General features: G+C 37.6%; 1 protein-coding gene across 13 annotated transcripts in view; it reads right to left on the reverse strand.

The window, feature by feature from the left end:
- The window catches only part of SIPA1L1 (signal induced proliferation associated 1 like 1), a 224,970-nt gene that overhangs the window by 16,420 nt on the left and 183,111 nt on the right, over nucleotides 1–25,439 (reverse strand). For all 13 annotated transcript variants that reach the window (XM_072864230.1, XM_072864227.1, XM_072864228.1 and 10 more), the window contains 5 exons: nucleotides 24,436–24,714; nucleotides 14,908–15,057; nucleotides 9,734–9,858; nucleotides 6,828–6,946; nucleotides 3,927–4,366 (listed from right to left, as the gene is read on the reverse strand). In XM_072864230.1, coding sequence (XP_072720331.1) covers nucleotides 3,927–4,366; nucleotides 6,828–6,946; nucleotides 9,734–9,858; nucleotides 14,908–15,057; nucleotides 24,436–24,714 — 1,113 coding nt within the window. The remainder of the gene's footprint in view (nucleotides 1–3,926; nucleotides 4,367–6,827; nucleotides 6,947–9,733; nucleotides 9,859–14,907; nucleotides 15,058–24,435; nucleotides 24,715–25,439) is intronic.

Genomic DNA, 25,439 nt, shown 5'->3' on the forward strand with positions numbered 1-25,439 from the left:
TGATAAGAAACAGTAACAACTCCTATATAGGCCAGTAGTGTTGATCCTTAATACTACTAGGCAAAGAGGGCAAAAAATGATATTCAGCATGCTCTACATAAAATTTATATATAAACTGCATATGTATATATAATAAAAATTATAATTTTTATTATATGTCATATTGTATATACACATTGTGTATTTTAAGTATTATGACTTTAATATTTATTGTAATATGTATCATATAATAGATGCCAAGAGCAGCTTGGCAAATAAGCAAGAAAATTAGCATACAGTTTTAAAGACACTTTTCTTTAAAGTGTACTGCATATTTTGAGCTGTGGTTTTACAATATAGTATTTTGGGAGGATATTCTCCTTCAGGAACTATGTACAGAACTGTGGATATGACTGAAGCTTTTCACCCTACAAGTAAAGACAAGCAGGTCAATAGGATACTGACAGATAGACATACTTGTTAACTGAGAGCATATTTTGAGAGCAAAAGGCTTTGGATAAACTCTAGAAAAACTAAATCAGAGCTGGAACACTATGGTAGTGATGGGAACTTATTAGAGTATTTGACACCAAGAAGCATGCAGAGGATCCCTCATACTGTAACAGACACCTGGACCAGCTTGATTATATCTGGAAGAAATTCAGTCCTCATATTCTCAGGACACAGAGATAGCCACTGTTGGTCCCCCACCTCCCACCTCAATTATTGAGACATCAAGGATTAAATTAAGGAAAAATTCAAATACTACATGACAATCTGCAAGAATTGCAGATGAGCCATTAATAAAAGTATTCTACAACCATTAAATAATATTTTAAGTATATTAAAATTATCAGAACTATTGAAAAAGATACTTGATTAGAAATAGCCATGATTTGCCTTCTAGTTTTGGTAAGAGGACCATAAGAAACCATGTAGTTTGGGTGGAAATGAAAGTTTGATTTTTTTTTTCCTCCTAGGGAATTCATGCCATCAGTGCATATGGCTTCATTTAATGACATTCAGCTATAATGATTCTGTATAATTACTGGCCTACATAATTCAATTCTCCTGGGATGCTATGAGAAATCTGCACAATCATCAGGAAAGACTTAGAGAGTGGAGGTGGAGAAGAAAAACAAAACTCAGCCAGAAGCTCTGCTGTAAAAGTTAATCACTATAATTTACATTTTGCCACCAGTTCTCAGGTACAAGTTCTTTTATGCACCATCAAATGATCTGAACACTAATTATCGCTCCTGTCTTCTACAGACACAAACACTCTAATTTGTGGTTATTTTCTTTTCTTTTGTCACCGAGTTCTTTTTAGGGCCAAATTCTTTTTCTTCTTGCTCAGAAACCCGACTCTAAAGATGTTACAGACATTCTGGCATCCACAGGCAAAAGGTAAAAAAGTAAGAAACAACAAAGGATAACAATTTAGAAACTGATAGAGGAACACACCAATTAAGCTGTTCTTTTCTCACGAAAAGTAGCCTGTTCAGAATCATCCTTTAGTCTCCCCTCCTTCACCTCCTTGAAGCAGGCAGCTGTGGTTACATTTTGGAAGTGCCAGGTTAACAAGCCTCCAGCTCCAAGCTGTTGTGCCTCCACAGAAAGAGCTATAAGAGAGTTGGGAGCAAACAGCTGGACCTAGGGTCTTCCTCAGGTCAGCACTGCTGTTCAGTGTGCAACCACCAGTTGAGGACACCATGAGCAACAAAATGAAAGCTTTTTAGCCCAGACTGTGCCTTTGCTTTATTGTGAAGCACCAAACACATGTTTTAGCCTTCAAAAATAAGAAATAATAAAGAAGGAACAAAAGTCAGTGTGTTTTTTCTCCACCAAAATAAACAATGTGGGTGCAAGGCCTGCAGTATTTCCCAAGTATCGTGCCCCACGTGTTCTAAAATTGTTACTACTCCTCTTTGCAGAGAGCTGCATTTTTAACATCTGATTTTTAAATGAAACTGGAAAAAAGAAAAATCCCAACTGTTTTCTTTAGCATAAAGCCTAGGGAACCTTTATCTGGAAATTTCAGTAACAGCCCCAAAATATCATGTAGAGAATCATTTCAGTATCAGGGAAACATCACGTAAATTAATCCAAGTCAACCAGAGAAAATACCATGTTTGGAGACACAATGCTATAATATAATAAATAATGAGACAACATTCTAGCCTTAAGTTTGCAATCAAGTTGCAAAGTATATCCACAGAAGGCAAAGACGAGAGCTGTCAGGGTATGCCTGCCCTGTGAAGTTATGTTTATTTCTATTACATTTTCTCAGCTTTTCTATTGAACTAACCCTATCTGGTGCTCAGAGAAGAGGAAATCAGAACCTCAGATGTACAAAGATGCCATTCCCATTAGGCACATCTTTACAATAAAGCTTCCAGGAGTTACATGTAAGTTTTCCAGGCTTGAGTCGTTTCTGAAAAATTCCTTCCAAATGGAAATGCTACTGACAACTTTATTACAATCAGCATTTTGTAAAAGAAACTCACATTTAATGCTACTGCTAGCTACATTCAGAGAAGTACTGCAGGGCACGTGGTAAATTCTAGTCAATGTTAAAAAAATGCATATAAACATGCTTGTCTTAAAATAAAAGGGATAAAACTGCAGATAACCACCATACAGATTTTTACCTTCAAGAAAGGGGCACATGCTAACATTGCCCAAAATCTAAGTAAATCCCCCTGCACAGTGTTTTCTACAGACTTGCTCGAGTCCTTCATGCATGCATAGGTACTAGAAACACCAGTCTCAAAGGCCTGGGTAGGATTTATACCAACTGAATATGAGCTTTAGTGCCAAAAATGGCCAACCAAGCAAGCCAGAAAACCAGAGCAGGACCACCATTAATAGATTACTTAGTCAAAATTACTATGACAAAGTACACGGAGACCATTCACTACATTACAGTCTCTATGACAACCCCTATTTGCAGCTACCATATGAGGAGCTGTTAAACTGTCTGACAAACATCTAGCCTTGCATAAATGTAGCTTTGCTCAAAACAATTAGCAAAAATTGCTTCAGACTTCCAGCCTGTAGGTATTTTAGCTGCGCACTCAAAATGGATGTGCCTTAAGAATAAAAATGCAACAGTCAGGCTCCACAAGGCCAACAAATTATGATGATCACACATCTTTCTTGAAAGAGGGGTGTTTTTTTCTTGTTGCTAGTATGCCACAGTATGAGTGTTTCAAAAAACACACTGAATACTTCTTGGGAAATGGGCTAGGAAAATGGTCTAAAATATTTTCTGCCTCTAGCAGCTCTGATTAACTTGTAAAGTAGGTACCTTCCATCTGAGGTGTTCAAGCACATTATACGTGTACTTGATCTTGCCAGTTTTACAAGTGGCAAAACCAAGGGAGGGAAGGTGACTGTAACATGTCATACCCACAAGCTTGCAGCAGAATGAGATTAAAATCTACGTGCTAGCACTCCCAAGCAACTTGCTCTCAGTCTTGATCATACTGACTGCAGGCACATTTCTAAACAAAAAGACTGGGGAAAAAATGCAAATCATCTGAAACACATACTTGCAAGACTAATAAAGAACCTTATATTGAACACACATATTAAATATTATGTGCATTAATAAAATGGACTGATCTCCTTTCTGATCCATATATGAACTGCAGTTCTTGCAAGATATTCCTTATAAACATATCAGACACGTGTCTGTCTTAGTTTAGTAGCAGCAGTATGGAATATGCTCTCAAAGACATGCTGGAGTGTTATAAGCAGTAGCAGATGCGAAGACTAAAGGTGGTCTTAATTTTCAAGCATTCTGCACAGTGAGATCTTTCAAAACACTGGTTAACATAAGTAGAAAACTCTCTTCAACATCCACTTCTCACTTTCGATAGGCTAGAGAATGAGAACGGGAAAATGAGTGTGGAGGGGTCAGTCTCATAAGAGGTGAAAATTACCTTGTATGCGAGACAGCATCACTAAGACTATAAGCACTGTTCTCCCTCGTTAGAGGATTGGAGGCTGGTTGACTCTTGCTGTGAATATCCAGGCTCAGTGAAGACTCTGTCTTTCGGTCTATGTGGCTCTCTTTTTCCAATGTCCTGTCTGCAATGGAGACCACTTCGCTGGAGCTATGCCACAGCGGTGCCACTTTCTCCTTTGTTAGCCCTGTACGGGGAGATGTTGCTGCTCCCAGGGAGGCAGTGCTGCCATGGCTAGGTCCGTAGGAAGTGGTATCTATGCCACTATCAGCTGAAGTCCCTTGCAGGTAGTTGTAGCTGTTCAGCTCTGATTCGGTGCGCTCTCCACTGTCATACCATTTCTCATCACTGTGAGCGCTGGAGGCATTGCTGGAGAGAGTATTGCTGCTGGAATGGCTGGAGTAGTGGCTGTCAGACTACAGAAGAAACAACAATCCAAAAAAACCACACTTGTAGGTTTATTTCAGGATTACAGCAATAAAGAGGAGGAGGAAATAAACAATTACACAAGTCACCACTGTACAATAGGAGCTCTTCTACCTTGAGGTATTGGATAGATACATTGAGGAGACTAATAAACTCTAAAAATTTTATTCCAACACAATGCATGTGCTCTGTTCTGGGTGCACATAAAAAGCTTTCATATGGATTTGGAAGCCATGTCTTAACTGTTCAGGGAAAGCCAGAGTTGTTTTTGTCCCAAAATACTTTACACTGTTTCCTTTCAAGCACAGTTCTGCTCAGCCCAGTCCAATGGAATTGTCTGAGCTATGTAGACTTTGACTTGGTTTATAACTACTGTAATAAAAATATTCTAATTTTAAGACTCCAACGTTTTAGAACATGAAACATAACTAATCCACAGAAAGTGCACATATTATTTTAATAATCCAATTGCCTACCAAAGGTTAAAGTAGGGCAAAATAACCACTGCTCTTCCTACCCCTTTGTAGGGTAGGGTATATTTCCTCCTTAGCAGGAGTGTCCTTTGCAAATGACCACTGAAATGCCATTTAACTAATATGAAATTTTTTTCCAAAAGGCAATGCTTTGAAATTGTCCCATCAGGGCATGCCAGTGTCTGGCTGGTTTGTGTGTTCTGTCTTTCACTACAGCCAGCTGTTACGAAGAAACTGAATGCCCTCAATGCCATAGTGGGCATTGGTGGAACATCCCATTACAGGAAGAATTTATTGCCACACACTCATCATTGCTTAGTGGCTCACTTACCTTTGGGGTATTTATATCCATCTGAATTACTTAATTTTAGTTTCCACCTACAGAATTTATCTACGTTCTGATCATCTACATAATCAGAACTGAAGCAGTTTTTCAGTAGACAATGGTCTACTTTGGTGACCAGATGGCCCAGGAACAAGGGAAGGGATGGAAAGGAGACTTAGAACCACCTTTCCTATTTCTCTACCCCTGGAGTTTTACCAAACAGGCATGGGCAGAGATCCCAGACAAATATGAAAGATTAGGTACTGCTTCTGTTTTCACTGGAAAAGAGGCAAAATAGAGAATGGATGTATACGGAGAGCAAGAAATTTCAGCATCCACATTTCTTGTTATACTAAAGCAAGAATTGACAGAAAATCAGGAGGAATATTAAGTTGATCTGGACTCCTAGTTATCTCCAATTAAAGTTACTGCTCTTCATTAGGAACTGCATCACTCCCCCCATCCATCTGTCTACATAATAAAGATTTACTTTAACAATGACTAAATGAGAAGAATGCAAGCATTAATAATTCCAGTGCTACAGTTTGCAAGCAAGCTAATGAGTTATGTATTACATCATTATACGGTCAAATACATCTCATGGAAAACAGGTCAATCTAAATATAAAAGCTAGTTTGTGCTCCTAGGAATATGAAGACACGTGTGGTGGTGTTGGGTTTTTTTGGTGTGTGGTTTTGTTTTTTTTAAATAAAGATATGTTGTTATGAATTAATAACCTAAAAGCAACACTGCCAATTGTATTGAAAGAAGAACACTGGTAAGCAGGAGCAAATAACAGGAACCAATTAAAGACTCTCTCACACCTAAACAAATGCAACTAATACTGTCAGTATAATCACGCAACACAACTCCTTATTTTAGCTGATTGTACAAATAAATAAAAAAAGTGATACAGCTTATTGGGTAATTTAAAGTTTAAAGGATGGGGTTTTTTGAGTCTCGTGACTTAAATAATTTTCAAGACCTTTTAAATTTATGAACATTACTGCATTTATCTATCTCTCTGTATGTAAATCAGGAAGTGACAGTCTCCAAAAAGGTGTGAATATCTAACTCTGCAGAGACAGAAAGGCAGAATTTACCATTTAGACACTAAACACAAATAAAACAAGAAAGACTTTTTTTGGCAGGATTCCAGCAGACCTTTCAGACAAAGTCTTCCAACACTGTGCAAGGTAGGTTATGGAAATGAAGTAATAGTTACACTAGACGAGGAAAGTGGAAAAAATACAAAACCAAAAGCAAGATCACTATTCTGTTTCAAAGAAGCAGCTTTCTGAGTGTTGCACTATACAATATATTAGTAAACTTTAAGTCTCACATGTAAGGCCTAGGACTAGCTTTGCAAACTCCCACAAGTCTTCTACATAACACAAGATAACAGACAAGAAGTTGCTGTTCCACTGGTGACAAAACTAATAAATATTTCAGTAGGCTGTGCTTAGCTTCTGTAGGATTCAGGAAACAACAGGTCTGCTCTACTACTTCCTCCATGTTCTAGTAGGGAACAGGGTTTGAGGATTTTTTTCTTTTTTTAACTGACACTCTAAATATAACTTTGAAGAACACTTTTGGAATCAAGAGCTTGTGGAGCAAGAGCAAAACGTTAATTACTTTTTTAGGATAACTTACATGAACCTGCTTATTTGGAGACAAGTGAACCACAGGATCCTGTCTCATCAGTCTTCCACTGGGGCTTTCTCTGAAGGATGGCAGCACTTTTGATACTGCTGGGAGATGGCATGTCGGTTCTGCAATACAGCACACAACGATGTACTAAAGAGCGTAAGCAGTACAACAAACTAAGAAAATGTGTCATCTAATTTTACAATGCAATTTTTCCAATACTACCATTAGCAAAAAACTTTGGATACCTAATATGAAATTCATTCCAAATAAACAAAATAAATATTGTTACAAAACACAGGTGAGTAAGTGAGGGCCCATTCCTGCCTGGCGTAAATCAGTTAAGACGTCATGAAAAACCACCAGCCACTATCCTGGCTTTTGTTAGAACAACCTGAATGGTATCATGTCCCTATTGTCCAACAGCACTGTATCAGAGCACTAAAACAGCAGAATATTCATTTTCACAGTGTATTGACATTGTATCTCTATATGTACATGGCCTGTGGACAAGAGAGTAAAAAACCTGAAGATCCACATTTCCTTAAATTGTATTCTACGCAAGGCAGGACAATAGCAAAAGTCTACAGTGATCACTTAAATGAACACGTTTTCTCCAGTACAACTAACTACACGTATTTCTTATCAAAGTTAAGGTGAGTTAAATAAACATTTTCTAATTGAAGAGATAGCAAAAATCTGTTGAAATGACAATATTCCCTTAAAAATTGATGGCTGTAAATGTGGAAACTGCATAGATGCACAAAAGAAAGGAATAGTTATTAAACTAAACCAGACAAAAACAAACAGAATTCAAATCATTCATCTTATTGTAGACACTTGTAGGAGTGCTCTTTGCCAATTAAGCTTATTTTTTTCCTAGGAGATAACTATGGAGGTCCAGAGGGTGTTCAGATGCAGCCCTTCAGGTAGGTAACTGCCTTCTCAGAGCACAAGGTCAGTATTTAAAATAATCTTTCTTAGTTGTAACTTTTTACCTGTATCTTCTCTCCTGTGGTTATGCAATATTCTGCACTTCTAAAACTGCTGCTTTTATGTAGAATATGTGCTTATGAACATCAAGTACAACAATACCCATGGTAATTATCAGCACTTTCCCCAACACAGCTATGGTTTGTTCATCTTGATCTGCAGCATTACTAGCTTTTTAAAAAAACTAAATTAAAAATGTTTTTCAAAATAAAATAAAATAAAAATAATAATAATAATAAACCTTGATTCCCCCTGCCAAGTGGCAACAAGCAGTGTTGGTGCACAAAGAGCAAAGGTCTTCTGTAGCTAAGAATGGGCCAGGAAGGAGTGAGTGTGTGGATTCACTGCACCTAATGCCTTATTTACCGGGAGACAGATTATCCCAAGTGGAAATGTGCTTACTTGGCACAGAACCAAACTTTCACCTAGATTCACCACACTGGCAACAAAGTCTCCAGTCAGAGATGCAGCGTCCAACTGCGACTCTATGAATGCAGGACAATACACAAGAGATAAAATACAGGGATTATATACATCAGTATGCATTTTCAGCCTTTGCCAAATGCTGGAGCCACCTCTTCTGCCACACAATTTTTCCTGTTCTTTTTGGTCTGTCTTATTTATTTCACTAATATGGTGACACCTGACATTGTACAACAGAACTTGCTGGCAGCTCCACTCAGTGCCAGCATCAACACCCAACTGTTGGTCTGCTAGAGTAATGCTGAGCAAAAGATCAGTTTTACATGTGTCGTTACCATCACAACAGTATCAAAACATATGCGATTAAAAATCGTTCTGTCAAAATGAGAACTGCAGATCAGAATAATCACAGCTTTTTAGTGAGAAGTATGGGGGGAGTTGTGAGGGAGGGACTGACAGATGGCTTCAATAACAAGGCACAGCTCACCGAAGTTGTGAAGGTATGTGAACAAAGTACATCTCCAGAACTTGAGGCTAGCATTTGCCTTAAACTCCTGCTGATCTCACTGAACCTTATTCTGTGTTCAACTCTAGCCCATTTATATAGAACAAAAGCTGTGCTGCAGTAAAATGATGATCTATACGTGCAATAGAAAAAGTATGTAATTGTTTAATCTATGGCAACAAAGTTAGAAAAAACCCATCTAGCAATCTTGACCATGGTCATCAGGTTGGATCAATGCTGTTTGTAGACAGGACATGTCCATTGGCGTCATTCTCATTGGTATCCCCTCAAGTCAAGCCATAGCTGTAGCAAAAGGTCTATGTGCAAAAACTTCAAATGAAGGCTTAACAATGCAAATTCTCGGTACCCAGCTGTTTTATGTAGTTACTATGTTCCCTCAGCTGACAGCTTAATTGCCAAGTGCAAGAAAACGTACACACCAGTGGAAGGCAATTACCAAGCTATAGATTTACTTCACTATTTAAACTTTAACTGCATTTTTTCCATTTTGTATATGGTATTTTTATAGCTTCAATGATCAAACAATCAATTTGCATTTATACAGCACTGTTTGAAAGGGAGCATCACAAACACTTCAGCCAAACTAAGCAAAAATTAAACTAAGCCAAGCCACTCGGGAGAGTGGGCGAGGTCAAACAAGTCCTCAACAGCAATACAAATTAATAAGTGTGTCTACCCAACCGCTTCTAAAAGGACAGTGTTTCAGGGTAAGAGCATTAAGGTAGATTTAGTCCCACAACCAAATGAAAAACTCAAGTTCTTGCTCAGGTGATACTCATAGGTCTCAAGGAAACAGACCGCAGAAGCTAGTATATGCTCCAGACCCAATTATTCATCCTGATGAACAAGGTTAACTTTCAAAGACACTGAAAACAGTGCTTAAGAGGGTTCTCTCTCTGCATGGAGAGGTACTGCCAAAGTCACCTTGGGGTTAGCACCACTTGCTCGTTGTAAAGAATTAATTACCTACCCATCTGGTCAGCGATACTATCCTCACTTCTTTGCCAGCTGGGTGTGGATTTGCCGCTACCACCAGTATCTGATTGCGTGTTCTGCCTGTCAATGGAAGCAGGGGATCTACGGCTAATTCCAAACCTGTTGTAACACCCCAAAAAACAAAGCAGATAATGATTTTAAATATGCATAAATCTCGCATAAGGGGAAAAGAGCACTTTTAAGAAGCTAGTGTCAAAAAACAGGGCAGAGCAATACATAGCACAACTGCTTGAGGGATTTATAATGATTTTCCATTTAATTTTTGTGGCAGCTCCAGGAACCATTTAGCACCTTTAATGCGTAAGATTACAGTACATATTAATTTATTGAGCATCTTTATCAAAGAACATCTAGTTACAGTGCATACAATCAAAAAACGAGATCCAAAACATCCAGAAATAAAATTATTTGTTTTCATTTACATAGATGTTTACATGGAAAGGTGACCAGACCGTTACATGGTTACAGAAAATTGACCACAATGAGTAAAACTTAAAAGTTTGAATGAAAGCCACATAGGGAAATGAGATATGTTTACTGGGAAAAGATTTCAGGGATGGATCCTTTTAACTGGAAGAGTACTACCCCAATCTAGTCAAAGTGAGCATCAGAAAGTTTGTTGGGACGATCCCATGGATCTCAGCCACTTTCCTGAGTTCTAAGCAAAAGACTATTAAGGTCATACCTAGGTGACACAGACACACATGCAAACAACATCGATTCATTTGGGGCAATATTACACTGAAAACATTTTAATTAAGTGTTTATAAAGTTGGCTGTATTGGTTATGGACTCCCAAAACCTGAGAGGTATAAATTCTGTAAATTATGAAGTTACTGGATCATAAAATAATTTGAATTTACTGGTGTAAACTAAATACAGGCGTAGGAAAGCAGTGATATGTGTATACCTATTGCTGTAGAAGAAAGCATACTGAGTTCAATGGACTTTTTGTAAATCCTGCTAGATTAGTCAAATGGATTTTGGAAAGCTGAACAGAGATAAAGAAAACTCAAGGAGAACAATCTAATGACAAAGGAGATACACAGTACCTTCGTGCCATAATCGAAGTCTACATGCATTATGAAAGAAGTCTGTAAGAATTAAACCTATAATTCTGTATTACTTATAAATCATCCATAAGTCTGTAAGAATTGTAGTTGGGTTCAGAATTAGCAGATCAATCGTTAAGAATTCGTGAAGAATAATGCATTTCTGAGTTGTTGTTTTGTGGTTTTTGTGGTTTTTTGTTTGGTTGGTTTTTTTTAATCAGACATACCCTGAAGGAAAAAAATTTTACCAAAACTCTACATACACAGAGTAACACCCGAAAGAATTACAAGCTGATATATTCTCTATGTATCAAGGAGTTTCTCTAGCTCCAAGTGTCTAACATAGTAACAGAAAATAAAATACCTCAAACTGTGCTTTCTACTCACTCTACTAGGTACAGACTGCCCCACACAACCTCCAATGTAAAACAGACATCTACCACCCTATCAGAACAAGCTCAACGTGGTTACCCCATTTGAAAGTTTATGTACTTATTAACTCAAATGAACCCACCAAAGAAATAACACATGACTCAGAACAACAAAATCCCACTCCTATCCTTAGACAAGCAGCTGGAATGTGCGTGTACATGCAGCACAGCTCCAAAATGCCACGTTTTGAAACTTGGGCCTTCTAGATTTTACCCAAAAATGAGTCTACTTCCTTTTTTTCCACTGCTCCCTGGTACAACCAACACATTGTTTGATGAAGTGAAGAACACCTGGATATATCTCCCTTCTGAAAGCAAACAATTTAAATTGAAATTGCATTATGTGAGTAATGCTTTTCCTTTTCTATCCACATAGACTAGCTAGAATTTCACTTAACCAAATACCTCAATTAAACATGATGAATTCAATACCAATTCAATAGATGCATAACAAGACTAAACACAACATTTCAAAAGTTGATTGATTCTTTAAACACTGATCTGAGGTAATTTTCAAACTTTTAAGACTTGTAAAGTAATTTGGGAAGAATATATTTTCATGACAAAATAATTAGAAGTTGTTATCTAAAAGAAAAAGCCAAAACCCCAAGAAACCTTGGTGTGATGAAGTTGTGTTGTATCAATATTATACTTTCTATGCATTGTCCTCTGACCTAAATCCCATAATGTTCATATGTATGAAAGCTGTCAATTTTGCATTTGGCATATTTTATGATGTGGGATCTTTTTTCAAGATCAGAAATATACAAAAACACCATGTTGGTAATTTTATTTCATTAAAATCACTGCTCTACCAACTGAGCAGCAAGAAATGTCTTTAGATTTCCTTTTTTTACATGAAGTGGGCTATTTAAAAGCAGGAATAATAAATGCAGGTGGTGCTATATTCTATGCTGCTTCAATATAAAGCCCATTAGGGTATGTAGCAATGAACCCAAAAAACTTGAAGGAGAAATCAATCGGGATTAAAAGAACAGGAAAATTGTTTAAATATACATTTTTTATATATATATATATATATATGTTATAAGAAGAAACTCATTATTTCGGTATTTTCAAATTTCATTTTTACATTCTGTAATCATTTATTACATATACATACCTTCAGGTAAACACAGGATAAGTATACAAAACACATATATACAGCAAGACCAAGGTGGACATTCTTGAAGGCAGTGAAGTTTTGCCTATACCCAGCTTAGGATATAGACCAATAATCTAGAAGAGGCAGCAGTTACTGCTCTTACCCATGTCTGACAGAGGTTGGACTCACACCCACGCTTCCAGTCATTTAAGTTTCACAAACTTTCCAAATCTGTCATCTCATGCAACAAGAGAGAAATGTAGACACAAATTATGCACTTGAGATTTCCTGCACTGGGAAATCTCAGGGACTGGCATACCTAGAGCACACTGGAGCCTCACCTCGAGAAGATTACCTTCAGGACATGGTGTCCCCTTGGCTAGGTACCTACTCCAGCCCATCCTTCTCTCCAACATCTTAGCAACTGAATGCTACAACATCTCTCCCCTATTTTAACAACATATACAGGTTAATCACCGATCAGCTCTACCTAGTACATCGAACATCACTACAGAGCTGCCCTGAATCTGGTGTCTCAGACAAATCTCAATAGAAGATGCACATGGAACTGCAGTGATTTTTAGTAATGTGACAGACATTACTTTGCTTATTGAGGCAAGGGAAAGTTTCCTTCATAATTACATTTTTCACGCTTTCCATTTAGCCTGGTAGAAAATGTTTGGAAAGTGCTGAGTAAATACAATTCACGTGTACAAGGACAGCATGGGAGGCAAAGTGCTTTTCCTATAAGAATAGGACATGATAGTCAAATAATTGGAGTTTAATAAGTTATTTTAAAAAAAAACCAAAACCATCCAAGTAAGGACCATGCAACATTCTTATATTAATTATTTCTTTCATTATTGCATTTAAACAGTGTTTCCTTGCACCAAATTAAAGCTTCAAAACCAAAAAGACTGTATATGCAAGGTTTCTAGGACACATCTCTCTGCTGAACTTGCAAAATGCTCAAAGAATGCTGTAGTGAACACATGTGTATAATTAACTTGAAAGATGGAAAGGGGTTGGGATGGGTGCTGGTCTGCTCTGAGGACAATTCAAAACAAAAACCCCAGAGTGTCTGAAAATCCCTTCCTACTCAAGCAGTTATGGTTGTGATGGTCTAAGGACATACGGCAGCAATACCTTTTTGGGTAGACCAAATGACGTAGTTGGAAAAGAGCAGACAAGATACTGGGAGCACAAGCTGCTCTTCAGAATTCAAGGCAACACATAAGTGCTGTCGGCATGAATGAGCCAGGACGTATGCGGTGTATAAAGAGACTAAGTGCTTTTTCCAGCTGCAGAGCTCTGGACACGCTTCTATTTAGCTTCCTTACAGCAAAGTTTAATGGGTTTAGAGCAAATCTCCTAATGTCAGTAGGACTTAAGCACAAACTTGAATAATGACCTGAACAGGCCTGATAGTCTCATGAATCGAAGCCTTCAGGGAGGTGTGCAGCAGAGAAGAGATGGCCTCTTCAGAAAATCTCAAACTGAGCTGCAAGGAGAAGGACAGGGAGGACAAATCTTCAGTGCTCTGGTGCAAGAAGCAGCACTTGTCCAAACACATGCTCAGATCAGCATTCTCTGGACTGAGACAGAGCAGTGTCCCGTTACAGGCACCGAAACAGCCAAAAGACAGTGCCTTGTGCTAAGCAGTTCCTGCCAATGGTATGTAATCTTGCTAACAAAGTATTTTTTAAAATAGAGAAAAAGATACTTCTACTTTATAAAAGACCCAAACCAGAATTAATTACACACAATGACCTGCAACGTACTCAAGACAACTTCAGAGGGAAGCTTTGCAGTGCAAACTATCAGCAGTTTTGCCCCTTTATCTTCCCTATAGGAAATAATTTGCAATGTGGTAGACAGCTCTCCTGCTGCCAATTATTTTTTCCCTACTTGGAGATGCTTGATTTCAGTGCTTGATCCTTTCAGTGCTCTCTGAAAATGATACAGATTTATTTCTTCCTCTGCAAGTTGCCCTTTATGTTGACATTGTATCACTTCAGAGAGTTTGAAGATTTCTGGAAAGTTGGAAGAGAGCACCTTAAAACAGGATGACTGGGAATATGTGAAAAAGATGCTAGCTGTGGATTACTTAGCACTTTTGTGCCTACAGATCTGAAGTCTTAGTTGCACTCAACACTACTTTGCTTCAGCTATTAGCACAGACTGCAAAGTCCCAAGCCTATTACTTATTTTATTTTAGAATCTAAACCTGTGAAATGAAGCCATTTGCAACATGAAGCCAGTACCTTTAATGAAGATTTTTAAATACATAAAGGTCCCTTTGTATAGTAACCTGAACAGTTGTAGATTAGGATCAGAGAGAGAGGTTAGGTTGCAAAGGGTAAAGGTGGAAGCAAGGGGTTTTTAAAACTGACTTTTTCAAGAAGCATGACAGTGATATTTGAAAACAAACATGTTTTAATGCATGAAAACAACAGCTGACAGGAGGCTGTGTAAGCACTCCTTTAGTTTAATATACAACAAACAGAACAGAGAACAAAAAACCTTCCTAAAAAGAATATGAAAAAAGTCTGGTGCCTACCCTTCTGGCATAGATTTTTGTCTGTATGTGCCCCCACCAGAGCCAGTCTCACTTGAGGATGATAAATTGCTTGGAGAATTTCGGCACTGTTGCGATCTTGCTAAGGCAATGGATGAAACTGTGACGTAGACATCAGAACCGGGAGACAACCTGTTCAGAGCAAAGGAACCAGTCAAATCAGTGATACTGAACAGCAGTATCATAGTGCAAAGCATGATGGACAATGTCACGCAAACTGTCACATCAGCAAAGAACATGGCATCATGGAGACAGTAGAAATGAAGTCAGTTGAAGGATCAGACATTTTACCCTTATTAATCTATTGGAAACCATGGAAAATCAGCTGTAAAAAGCTGGATGCAGGGAGCAAATGAAGAGAGGCAAGTGTGGGAGGAAAATCCCGGCACACACTAGGAAAACAACCCAGTTCCTAAAGTCCTGATTAGTTTTTACAGATTGCTTCTAAGGAATAATGAAGCATGACATTCCTCACCCAAATACCAAACAGAACAAAATATTTCTAATTCTCAAAACAAAGTCTTGCCTGGAATTTAAACTAACTGTAGTGAGCTGTCTGTGCAAACTCTTCCAAGAGTATCAAGCTTATCTCTATGCCACCAAACTTGTCCACATTAAATCACAAGGACTGTATGTGAATGTAATGTTATTTATAAATACCTTAAAATCCCCCCCCCAAAACTTAACATTCTAATATAAAACTATCTCAACATTTCAGAACTCTGTTTGAAAATATAGACCTGAGTTATATGAAGCCTTCTCCTGTTGGAATAACCATACAGCAAATAAATGGGCTAGAATTGCAACACATGCACCTGGGCAGAATGGCTGGAAGCAGCAGGCTTATACTGCTCAACTTGTATATCCTGTTCTGTAGTTGAAGGCTTTTTTAGATCACTTTCTGCTTTGTGCATTTTGTTTCCCAAATCCCAATCAAATTCACTGCTGCTAGCTAGTTTTTTGTTCTACTCAGTGGTGACTGAAGCCATTCAGAGCTTCTGCAGTGATTTAAGTGGAGTTTGAATTACACCATCCAGGAACATCAAAATCCTACTGTGAATGCAAACCTTTACTCATTTTAACTAGGTAAAATACTATAACTTACACAGGTTAAATAGCAATTTAACTTTTAACATTTAAAAAATGCATGTTGACTTCAGTGAAACACATAGATAGTTGTCTCAGTACACAACTTGGGTCCAGGAATTTATAAGATCTTAGCTTAGACATTTAATCTGTATCTGTAAAGGAGTGACAGACTTTAAACAGCTCTCACCACAATACTGTAAGAACTTTTAAAGTTCAAAAACTCTTGAAAATTAAAAAAGCATTATTTTGAAAATTAAAAAAGCATTGCACTGATTAATGTTACTTATGTATGTGTATATATCCAAAGAGAGAGTGCGCACGTGTGTGTGTATATATATATATTAAATGTGCATTTGTCCTCCTCAGAACTTTGCAAAAAAAGCAGTAAACTAAAAAAAAAAAAAAAAAAATCTTAAAATGGAAGGAGCAGTACAACTGGACCAAACACCTTGATCATCTGGAATTTCATTAAGTGCATATGACTAATAGTAACTCTTTTTCCCAGACAGGAAAGGAATGCTGCAATGCCTGACCATCACAAGTACCACACCAAATCCAGTAATTCCTTTCTAGTCTACCGGAACTGAATTTAACTTGTCTCACATTTATCAAGCAACAATTCTGAAAGATTTGATTGCAAAGAACATAGTTCAAGAGTTGGAAAGTTGGGGAGCCATGAGCCAAGCAGTTCATTTTCCCAGTGGCACTCGTATAAAGAGGGAAAAAAAAAATAGTTCCACCAACAAAAATATGTGCTTTCAATAGCATTCATCCATCTATATAGGCAAACACATTTAAACTCAGTTTAAAAGTATGATCTTTTTTCCCCAATACTAAATCAGAATTTATGGCAAGGAAACCAATTACTTCTCAAATAATTTCTGTAAAATGATTTCCTTAAAATGCTTACATTTTCACTTCAGATTCAGCTATGCCTTTTCTTTACTTCCTATGCCTTGCCAAAAAGTGACAGCACTGTTCAGAAGGAACGTCAAGATTTCAGAACTATGTCATGGAGTTGTAACTCATTTACAAAGATGAAAGACCTCGAGGGCAAACAAAATTGTTCAGACCAATTTATAATACAACAGCAATGAACAACCAGTCAGGTAGGACATCCTATTATTTAAAGCAGCAATACATTTTGTTGGTACAGTTCACAATAGCACTAAAAACATTAATAGTGAAAGACATTTCATTTTATGTGAAACATATACATGAGACAAAAGAACTTCAGAGTAAATTAGTTCCAATTGACTTTTTGAGCTGCTTTGAAATCTCTTGATGAAAAGCACTTCCCAAGACAAAAGGAGTATTGTATTAGCAGTGTGCCCCTATAGTTAAGGCATTCTGTGCTTGTCTTTTATTTATAATTAAAAATGAAACTAAAACAAGCTATTATCTATTTCAAAAGACAGCTTTAAGAAGAAATTCCAAAATGGTTAAGTGCATAAGTCCCATAATTGAATTTAAAAATAGGCCAAGCGTCCATTGCATTAAAGAGATACAATTACATTGCAGTCAATTGAACTGGGATTATACCATGCATGATTTTGTTCTAACAGATCTAGTTCATCCTGAAAGGACTGGTTGAGTCTTGCCAAGTACAGGAAGAAAATCACCTTTTGTGAAGGCAGTGAGTGGGATGGGCGTATGTTTATTTTGTTTAGTATGACAACACAGACATCGAAAGCATCCATCTTGCTCTTCATAAATTAATTTCCATGTCATTAGCTGTAGTTTTCCCCACGTCTTCAGTATGCATAGGTATGTAATATACACATCATAAGAAAAACGTCAGTCTAGCACGCTTTGTGCCTATGGCCTAAGGCAGTCTTTAGTTATATGGTCATACACAGGTGCCTCCCCTTAGGACCTCTGCCCCATGCAGTTTTGTTTTGTGCTACAACTTCCCCTGCAAGAGCTGCACAGCTCAGAAGTGAAGGAGGCACAGGCTGGCAGAAGAGAAAGGACGGCCTTACAGTCAAGGCATTTCAGTGCTGACTTTGCAAACTGAATTCTTATCTTGCACTTGCTGCAGCACTCCAATATGACCACTGGCATATTTGTTAAAGAAAATTTTTCATTCATTGTCACTAATTGCAAATTTCTCAAAGACCTTATTTGATTCCAAGGCCTGATTTACTTCTGAGCTGAAAACTTACTAAAGCAGCTGAAGTCAACTCAAGCTGTAATTTGAACATATAAAATATTAACAATGCTGGGCACACTTCCAAATGAGATGCCCAAATTAAGACGCAGCAAATGATTAGAACATAATTTCTCTCTCTACCTTTGTTCTTAATCTGAAGAGGGCCAAAGACATCTCTTCTCACACAAGAGTTTTGAAAATTAATTAATACCCATGCAGCATTCAGAAACTATAGTAATGGGCGCCACTGTAAAGCTTAGAGGGGAATTAATAATTGCATCTTTACAGCAGGATTTGAATACCATTCAGTAAATAAGGGATGGAGTAATGAAGAGGAAAATAAAACATTAAATAGCTCTTCTTTAATGAGCTGCATCCAGTATGCGAACTGAATGAGGCAGATGTCCTCTGTTAAAAGAAATTCTCGTAATTTAATCAAAGGAAGTATCAGAAAATATGGTTACATAGGAGTTCTAGATAAAATTGCACAGCAAATCGTAATTCTGGCATGCTTACCTTCCACGTGTTTGATTTTTGCAATCCTAATAATACTGCAAGATGTGACAGTTCTCTGAAAACACTGACTCAATGCTCTCATGTTAAAAAGGAAACCAAACCATTCAAAAAGGAAAAAAAAACATCAGCAATTTTGGGGAAGGGGATAGCGAATGAAACAGAAAATGCAGCTATGCTGTCATATTGTCCCTTCTCACACCACACTGATTACCTTCTCGAATATTCTTCTTCAATTTGATCATCGCATTTCAGAAAACACGTATTATAACGAGAAAAGATACAGAGGCAGGCAAGGGGACAACCAGAGGTATATAGAATGGCTTCCGTATGAAGAAACACTGAATAGGCTATATAGCTCCACAGATTATAGAGAATTTTATCATATCTGCTTCAATCCATCCAAACATGAATTCTATTGGATCAAGCAAACAAAATGATTATTCATTATCCCTCATGACAAAAGAACAAGCAGGAGACCTGGAACTATGAGGAGACCAAGTAGCAGGCACCTGGATGAAGAGATACCACCCACAGCTGTTAAACACAGCAGTACAGGCACACCCTGCTCCAAGGCCATCTTAAACAGCAGACAGCCAGGAGACCGTCAGACCTGGTAAGCAGTCTTCCTTTATACTTGTAAGCATTTCTTATGCTTTTCCCTGGCCCCTGCTGATCGCCACTGTCAAACAAGAGACACCAACTCTTGGCATGACACAGCATGGCTCTTCTCAGATGTTTTTGGAACACAAGCGTTTGGCCATACAACCAGGTGTACCAACAAACCTTTGATTTTCCACTGCTACATCCAGCTCTAGGTCCTGGTGCCAGTAGGAAATGCAAAATATATAATCTCATGTTAGTACATGTTTTAATTTGAAGAATGTTATGAAAACTTGAAAATAACAAATCCTCAGACCCTGTGAGGTAGGCAGCGTGTCTTACAATGCTCACTTGACAGGTGGCAAGATGAGCGCAGCCACCTGCTTGTTTATATTACGAAAAACATCACTGATCCAAGCTAAGCAGCAGCAGATTAGGATTTTTATATAATATGGGAACAGTTTAAACTAGAATTTATCTGCAGGAATTAACCTATAAACTACTACTTGCACAGTCATTGTCACTGACTACACACAGGCATCGTTCAAAGAAGTAAGAAGTTTTAGGGCAAGACTGTGCTCCGAAGTCGTCAATAAGACTTAAAACCAGTCTTAATGAATATTGTTTTAATACTTTCATACTGTGGAATTTTACAGCCAGTGCTTGACTGCAGTCAGGCCGTAATTCAGTTTTCCATTGGGTTTAAAATAGCGATGGTGCTCAGAAATTTTCTAGTTAGAGCCTTGAGCTTTCATCCAGTACAGTACTGAAGTGCACAAATCCAGCAGCATGCTTTGCTCACTGGTTTTCACACTTTTCAAATGTTTGTTGAATCAAGTTTTAGTTAAGACTGGTTCCAGTTTACAATAAGTTAATTAAGAAGAGATTATCATCTAACACTATCTCACCTCCTTTCCCTGCACATTTTTTTTCTTAATGAAGTCTGGAAACCAAGTGTACAAAATAAAAACTGAAAATTGGGAGGAGGCAGTGGCGGGGGGAATCAAGCTCTAAAATTACATCTTCTCCAATAACATTAGCTCTGGCATACTTCACATATATGTGGTTTATTGTTGTTTTCCTTAATATGTCACTCTGATATTTATTTTGGGTTATAAGCTATGTAGTGTCCCATGTGGACTAATTAATGTTGTGAAAGAAACCATGACTTGGAATTTATTGCATTTATATTATTAGATTTTTCAGTCTTAATGTTGCAGTAACATTAGAGATTTAAGATTTATAAAGTTTTGGGTTTTCCCGCCTACAAATATGCACATCAATCATGAATACATTCAAGGACCCAGGACACTATGAGGAACAGGGAGAATTTAAGTATAAGCTAGTGAGTTGGATACATGAAGACATTCAATAAAGGCAAATTTAAGTACTCTGCTGGTTAGGCACAGGACTGGGCATTTGGCTGCTTTCTCGGAATCACGGACTGTCAAGCAAGCTACTCTCCCATCTACAACAGCAGTCTTCACAGGGAGGCATGATGTTTTTATGTATATGAAGTGAAATCCTCCTGTTCTCAGGACAGGTAATGCAGCCGTTACTTATTTTTAACATAGTTAAATGACTAAACTGAAAATATCAGCACGGGTAAAAAAATAAATTTATTTCACTCAGTATGCATATTTAGAGCCTCTAGCTATATATAGTGATCGTCAGTCAAATATCACTAGTAGGTAGTTCAAAAAGTGTTACATCTGTACTCCCTGCACTCTCAGAGCACTTTGTACTCAGAGGGAAACACTTGTCTGTTAAACTCTTTTTGTTTGAATTGAATCCCTCAAATCTTCGGGTTTTTTTCAAAATACTTAATATAAGTCATGGATTTATTGCTGCTATGTTACCATTAAAATGAGTACCATGTCAGGTCTGATACATCAGAAATATTATAATGCCTCTATTTTATTCTTTGAAATCCCACCCACTGGAGCTACAGCTAATGACGGTACTGACCTTCTGTGGTCCTGGGCGACTGCTATCAGCGCTAGTTCCAAAAATCATCTCAGATTCAGAGCTCAAAGAGCCACATGGATCAATTTACTATGGGTTTCTCAGCTGCCATGTCCCTTAAAACATAGATCGCAAACTATATATCGCTGTTTCTTAGCGGCAGATGAGATCTGCCATCACTGTCACTGCGCCCGAATCAATAAATGAAGAACATGCAGTCAAAAAGCAGGAGCACAGAGGGATAAAGGCCAGCTCCAGTCTCAAAACAACTAAGTATTAAGATCAGTCAAACATCAGCAAGTCTGAAGTGCAGCTCAGCACTGCAGAAACACAAGTGATAGCTAGTGATATCTAGACCACAACCAAAGATTAAAATTGAGGTTACAGCTATAATTTAGTACTAAAATTACTTCTTGATGCTGATCTTCACAGGTAAGTTTCCAGCCCCACTGACACTTAGGCAGTACCTTTTTTTCAGAAGTGAAGCTCTAATGGCAGTAGGGAAATCTAGGATATCTGTACTGCTTTGCTAATGAGCCATAATGACAGGTGCTTTTTTCTAAAATCCCTTAAAATTGCTCTACAGAACATAAATACTGCAGAGTGAGAGACACTGAAGTAGCCATCTTATATATGGTGGGGTCACGTTTATAATCATGTTAATTAGAGTGCCCTTTTTGGATGGCAGGGACCACTAGTATAGATCCTGGTACCCATATTACCAGGTTACCCTTGGTCCTTCATTTCTCCAACCGAGAGCCGAGCAAAGAACAAATCGTAGGGAGCAAAGCACAGTGGAGCACCATCACTGCTACCTGCACCAGAAACACGCACAGATTCCAGTACCTCCTGATAGGTGATCTTTACGCTATGGAAAGTATGAAAATTAGTGGTGAAAAATTAAGTGAGACAGTAGTTGAGGGCTATGAAAATTTCATCTTTGTTGATTTTAGAGATTTTACATAATAAGAATAGAAGTATCTGAGCTTCCCCAAAATCAAAGCTTTCTTTTATCATGGGGAGACAAGACAAATGAGTCTTGGAGCGAGCTTATTGCCTTTTTTTTTCTCCAGTATTCCTTTAAAATTACAAAAATGTATTTTTCTTCACTTTAACTGGAAACACATTAACCTTATGCAGCTGCTGTTATATTTAAACTTGATCCAGCCAAGACTAACATGTTTAGCAGACCAGAAAGATAAGAGAGACGACATTTTTTTCAGGCATCCAAAAAAATTCCCAACCAAACTTAAAAGCTACTTTGATAATGTACTTTTAAGGATGAAAAGGTCCAATAGAACCCTTTTTGGATAATAATAATAATAAAAATACTTAATGTCTAGAGGAGAAAAACCTCAGCTACATGCCTTGAAAATGAAGGAAATGGAAAGTCAAAGTTTCACATTTTGAAAACAAATACTGAGTACATGGAAATGTAATTTTCACTTTGCAAACATTTCTCAGGCCATAACCCCCCTCTAGAAGCATGCAGTGACTGGATAAATTTTGGATGCTTTACATGTGTGATGTTGCCCACATAGGATTTTATGCACAAGAAAAACACAGCTAATAATACCCCGTCTTTCAGTGCAGCCAAAGGCTCACTCTCCTCAGCACAAGTTGTGGAACAGCCAACTCAAGACTAGACAAAACTCTTTGGTTAATACCATGAAGAGACAGAAGCATCTGAAAAAAACAGCAACTCAACTGAGTCTGATCTTCTGCCACTGCCTTAAATTTTGCCCAGGTACTACTATGCCCTCTGTAATTACAGAATGAGATTCTACAGCACTGGAGAGAGCAAAAAAAACCCAACACCCCAACTCCTATTCCTTCAAATTCAGCATCTGCCTGTCTTCAGCTGTAACAGGCAGATACAACCTGAAGCCATGCAATTTTTATGTTGGTCCAAATATACCATTAGAGAGCTAAGTCCAGTGTCTCACTGGCTTCTGCAACCTTTTTCACAGACAGTCTTATCAGGCTGTCTGTGAAGTTATTAGTGCTTTCAGTGTTGCAAATTTTCTTTCGCAACTCACACTGATGGGAGCTTTAAGTATACATCTATTGAACTTATATAGAGCTACAACTGGGGGGGCACTCTCTAATCAGTTTGAGTGCAGAAGTATGACAGTGTCCAATGAAAAAGAAAGTAAGAAAATGAAGTCCTTACCAACTCTTATAATTTGTTAACAAGGTGTCCTACACAGAAGTTTCAATTTCACCTTGGTAGTTTCTTGGTCTTGGCTGTACCATCTTTGAACTTTTTTTTTTATCCCCAGTTCTTCAGGATGTGAAAAATGCTTTAAGTTAATTCATTAGAACTCTCTTTAAACTTTCTACAGTATGCACCTTATTTCCACTGTTTTATATTTTTCAGCTACATAACGCACAATCAGAATCTGTCTACAGCTTTTTTTTTTTTTAACAAATTGTCCAAAATAAGAAATACAAGCTATGAGCTTGTTTCCCTCAACAGATCTCTTTGTAAATGCAGACACAGTGACAGATTTGTATAGGTATTCAAAACAATGACAGTTCATTTGAATACTTATCAAGTACATCTTTTTCCATGAAAGAATGAAAATACTGTGGCAGGATGTGCCTTTATCTTAATAATAATCGCTTTTCTTGTTTAAAAAACCCAAAGCAATGAAAAACCCCAAACCACCCTTGAGAAATGCAAACTTAAAACAATCTCTTCTCTAGGCTAAAAGTTCAAAAAAATCCCCAATCAGATAAATTCGCTTTCTGTGCTGGTCAGAATTCTCTTGCTAAACACCCTGTTAGATGCTATTTCTGCCTTGGGAGCTTGACGCGATTCCACCAAGCCTATAAACAAGCTAAAATTTTTATTTACTTCTTCAAAATGCAGAAGTTCAGGAACACTTAGGTCTAAAGCTTCAATTGTAACTCCTTTAAAACTTAAATAACAATACAGCAGTTTTAGAGTACCATCCAACACAGAGAAACACAGCCTAACAATCCCGTAACACTTCATTTTGTGGTTAATCATGCCAGGAAAGATATTTCCTTTTGGCTAATGTTTCGCTCATATTCATGTTGCCTTTTGACTAATTAAAACCAAGATTAAAAGCAGTCTTCAGCTACTTAGATAAATCTATTGTGCTTTTTTCCAGCAAGATTCTGAGCGGCAATGAAAAGCCATTTGTGAAGAAGACACGTACCTCCGGCTCTCCAATGGGCGCCCATCACTAGAGATGCTTCGGGGGATGTTGCCTGCTCGTTCTGGGGGTGGCATTTTCCCTTCTCCTTTCCCAGAGCCAATCCTAGTTGTTACTGGACTTTGTATTTGGGATGGTACTTGAGCCACATGAGGTCCCTGTCCTTTGCTTGCATTTCGCTGCCATTTGTTGTTATTTCTGAAGGGAAATTTGAATTCATACGACATTCCTTCATTCACTTTGTATTCCATCACTGGCATACGGTAGTTTTCTGAAGAACTCCTGGAAATGAAGAAATTTAACATGCTGCTATAAAAAATAAAATAAATATATCCTGTTCACAAGGATAGAAAACTGAAGACAAGCTGAATCAATTCTGATTCAGCTGAATCAATGAAACAGTAGATGTAAGATTTTGCTTTTCAGAAGCATCTATTTAACAATTTTTGATACTCTTCATCTGATTACTGGGTTATAAAAGCTACAAAATCTGCTAGAAGGGTATCTCCCCTTCCTAATTTAAAAAAGTAATGGGTTTTAGAACTTAACCTGCACCCAGATAAATAAGACCTGAAATGTTTGTTCTTTTTGAGATAAATCTTTCTGATGCACAGAAAGATCCATGAAAAGACAAAATTCCCATGAAATAATGCATTACACTTCATTGTCAAACATCTTTGGCTTTGGAGTACTTCAGTTGATAAATGTGTACATGCTAAAAATTGTAAATGCCAAGCCCAGAAGACGCCCTTTGCTTCTTGAGGATGTACAGGAACAGGACAGCATAAAAACTGGAGTAAAACAGGACATAAGCTAATGCAGTTCACATAAGATGCAGGGCAAACTTCTGCTTATATTTAAAATGAGACATGTGGAAAGTAGATGTGACCTTCCACTTTGGTAAGGATAATTTTGGTATTCCTCTTGACAAATGTATATACCTCTATTTAAGTGAATCTTTTATTGTGATTACTTTGTTTATCTACACACATCATTATCTAATGGGA

The sequence above is a fragment of the Ciconia boyciana genome, chromosome 6 (assembly GCF_034638445.1).
Source record: "Ciconia boyciana chromosome 6, ASM3463844v1, whole genome shotgun sequence".
Lineage (NCBI taxonomy): Eukaryota > Metazoa > Chordata > Aves > Ciconiiformes > Ciconiidae > Ciconia > Ciconia boyciana.